Genomic DNA, 2,866 nt, shown 5'->3' with positions numbered 1-2,866 from the left:
CGCATGGAGCCGCTGCAGGACGTCCCGTTCACTGTGCCCAGACCTGTGCTGGAGGAGGGTACGAGAGCGGCACTCTTCAGTTTCTCTCGGTGCGTTCTGAAGCACGAGTGTGACGCGTGTCTGTGTGTGTGTGCAGGCGATGCGTTCCCGTGGACAGTGTGTGTGAGTCAGCTGAGCATCTACTCTCTCCTGGGACAGCAGCGGTCTCTCAGCGTGCTCGAGCCGGTGGGATGCACCTCCACGCTGGCGCTCACCGCTCCCAAACTGCAGCCTGACAGCAGAGACGCCTTCATCATGTGTCTGCATGTGGACCTGCAGCCAGTGCACCTCAAATGCTCCAACCCTCAGGTACTGTCGCGTTTCCCATCAGCCCACTGCATTCTCTAAATAAATAAATATGTATGTATAGAGAGTAAATCCAGCAGTCTGATATGTTTTAATGTTGTTGTTTTTTTGTCAATATATAATTTGTAGTTTTTTTTTTTTTTGTCAGTCAATTCTGTGGATTCATTGCACTGATTCAATCCATTGTTCTTACCTGTGACAGATTCAAACCAGCTTTGATACAGGGCTCAACAATAATGATTTATTTTCTAGAAATAATATTAAAATAATTGGATGTACAGGATTAATGAATGTAAGTATTCAGTGGCAGCAGCAGTGACCCATTCGAGGTACGAGTCATCCTTACGGTCGAATCCTGTCCTGAAAGTCATTTGCAGTGAATCGTCCTGACGCAGAGCCTCGGCAAACACGACGGTGGTATTTAGTGTCACACGCTTCACTGGCGGAAACATGAACGTCCTTCTGTTGTTGATCTGCACACAAACACACGATTCACTTGATCCTCTCTGGAAACGTGAGATCCAGACTGTTTGTTCTGAACGCCGGCGCTCGCGTCTGCTCTCGTATGGAGCATCTCGTTGTTTGGGTCCATGTGAAATGAATGTTGACGTATCTGAGCGCAGATCTGTGAGCGCTGCTGATTGCTGCGAGCCGATTGGCTGCCGCTCTCTCCGTGCCATCAGCTGTGAGCGGAATGTGGCGGAAAGGAAACGTGTGTTAAATAATCGCTGCCCCAAAAAAGCTGCAGAATCAGAAGCAGAACTGCAGCGAGACGAAGGAAAAACAGCAGGAGGAAAAAATGATTCGCTCGTTTGTGATTTTGTGGATATACTAAATCTGTTCGGTTACCATGACTCACGGATGTGTCATACCGGCTCCTGGCCTCTCTGCCTGTCTGTCTCACTCTGTCTCCGTGTGTCTCTTTCTGTCTCACTCTGTCTCCGTGTGTCTCTCTGTCTGTCTCTGTCTCTGTGTGTCTCTTTCTGTCTCACTCTGTCTCTGTGTGTCTCTCTCTGTCTCACTCTGTCTCTGTGTGTCTCTCTCTGTCTGTCTCTGTCTCTGTGTGTCTCTTTCTGTCTCACTCTGTCTCTGTGTGTCTCTCTCTGTCTCACTCTGTCTCTGTGTGTCTCTTTCTGTCTCACTTTGTCTCACTCTGTCTCTGTCTGTCTCCGTGTGTCTCTTTCTGTCTCACTCTGTCTCTGTGTGTCTATCTGTCTGTCTCACTCTGTCTCCGTGTGTCTCTGTCTGTCTCACTCTGTCTCTGTCTCTCTTTGTCTCTGTCTGTCTCACTCTGTCTCCGTCTGTCTCACTCTGTCTCTGTGTGTCTCTCTGTCTGTCTCTCTCTGTCTCACTTTGTCTCACTCTGTCTGTCTGTCTGTCTCACTCTGTTTCTGTGTGTCTCTCACTCTGTCTCTGTCTGTCTCACTTTGTCTCACTCTGTCTCTGTGTGTCTATCTGTCTGTCTGTCTCACTCTGTCTCTGTGTGTCTCTCTGTCTGTTTCACTCTGTCTCTGTCTGTCTTACTCTGTCTCTGTGTGTATCTGTCTGTCTCATGGCCAGCTGCTGGTCACTCAGTCTGTACTTGGTCAGTAAATGTCTGTGTGTTATATTCCTGACTGAGACCAGATAGTCAGCCAGACTGTACTCTCTGTTGAGTTTCAGATAACATTGGAGACGACTTTGGTCTTTGGTTTGTTCTTTCCAATGCTGTATGTATGTCTCCTTCTCTTCATTCATAATGTCTTTGATTCTTCCATGTTTTTCAGGGTTGGTGATATCGAGTGCTTTGTTAGTCAGATCTGACACCATTACACAGAGATGACTTTTTTGAGCACTCCTTTTTTGTGTTCTGTCTCACTCTGTCTCTGTGTGTCTCTCTGTCTGTCTTGTTCAGTCTCTGGGTCAGTCTACAAAACTGGTGGGTTTCTGTGTAAAAAAATGTAAAGACTGAAATTATGGCGATAGGGGTGTGCGATATATATCGTTTACGATAATATCGTAATTGTTGTTTAAATGATATGCGATTTGACATAATTAAGTATATCGCTAAAACCAAACAAAATTCAAGATAAGGGGGCAAATATGCCCCTGTATGACTTTTATATGTCTTTTATATTGATATCATCTGATATAGTTAATATCACACGAAGAGTGATGTTTTTCTCCAAATATCAGTGCGATTGCAAATGTGATATTGATTTGATGAACAGTTCAATAAACAATAAGTTAATATTAAGTGACTTACATTTTAGACACAACAGTTCTTGTTTTTGCTCAATTTCGTCAACGGAAATAGTTCCAAACAAAGCCACAGCAGAACTGTTTTGCGTCTCTGAGCAACACACAGCAGTGGTTCATTACTGAATCAATCCTCTGTTTGAACGAATCGGTTGAATGAATGACTCAGTGACTCACTCATACAGTGATTTGCAGCCCCACTGATCTAGAGAATATATCATTATATAGATCAGTGACCGCCACCTACTGGCGATTTTAGGTTTATATCTAAAGAATATTTTCC

The 2,866-nt window shown here is 44.8% G+C and overlaps 1 protein-coding gene across 1 annotated transcript in view; it reads left to right on the top strand.

The window, feature by feature from the left end:
- Window positions 1–2,866, top strand: part of vps13b (vacuolar protein sorting 13 homolog B) — a 109,977-nt gene that overhangs the window by 48,684 nt on the left and 58,427 nt on the right. The window contains exons 20-21 of the mRNA XM_016559011.1: window positions 1–58; window positions 137–348. Coding sequence (XP_016414497.1) covers window positions 1–58; window positions 137–348 — 270 coding nt within the window. The remainder of the gene's footprint in view (window positions 59–136; window positions 349–2,866) is intronic.

This window comes from Sinocyclocheilus rhinocerous, unplaced genomic scaffold (genome assembly GCF_001515625.1).
Source record: "Sinocyclocheilus rhinocerous isolate Xijiao unplaced genomic scaffold, SAMN03320098_v1.1 scaffold828, whole genome shotgun sequence".
Taxonomy (NCBI): Eukaryota; Metazoa; Chordata; class Actinopteri; order Cypriniformes; family Cyprinidae; genus Sinocyclocheilus; species Sinocyclocheilus rhinocerous.
The sequence above is the reverse complement of the archived record's forward strand: the minus strand, read 5'-3'. Positions and strand labels throughout refer to the sequence as shown.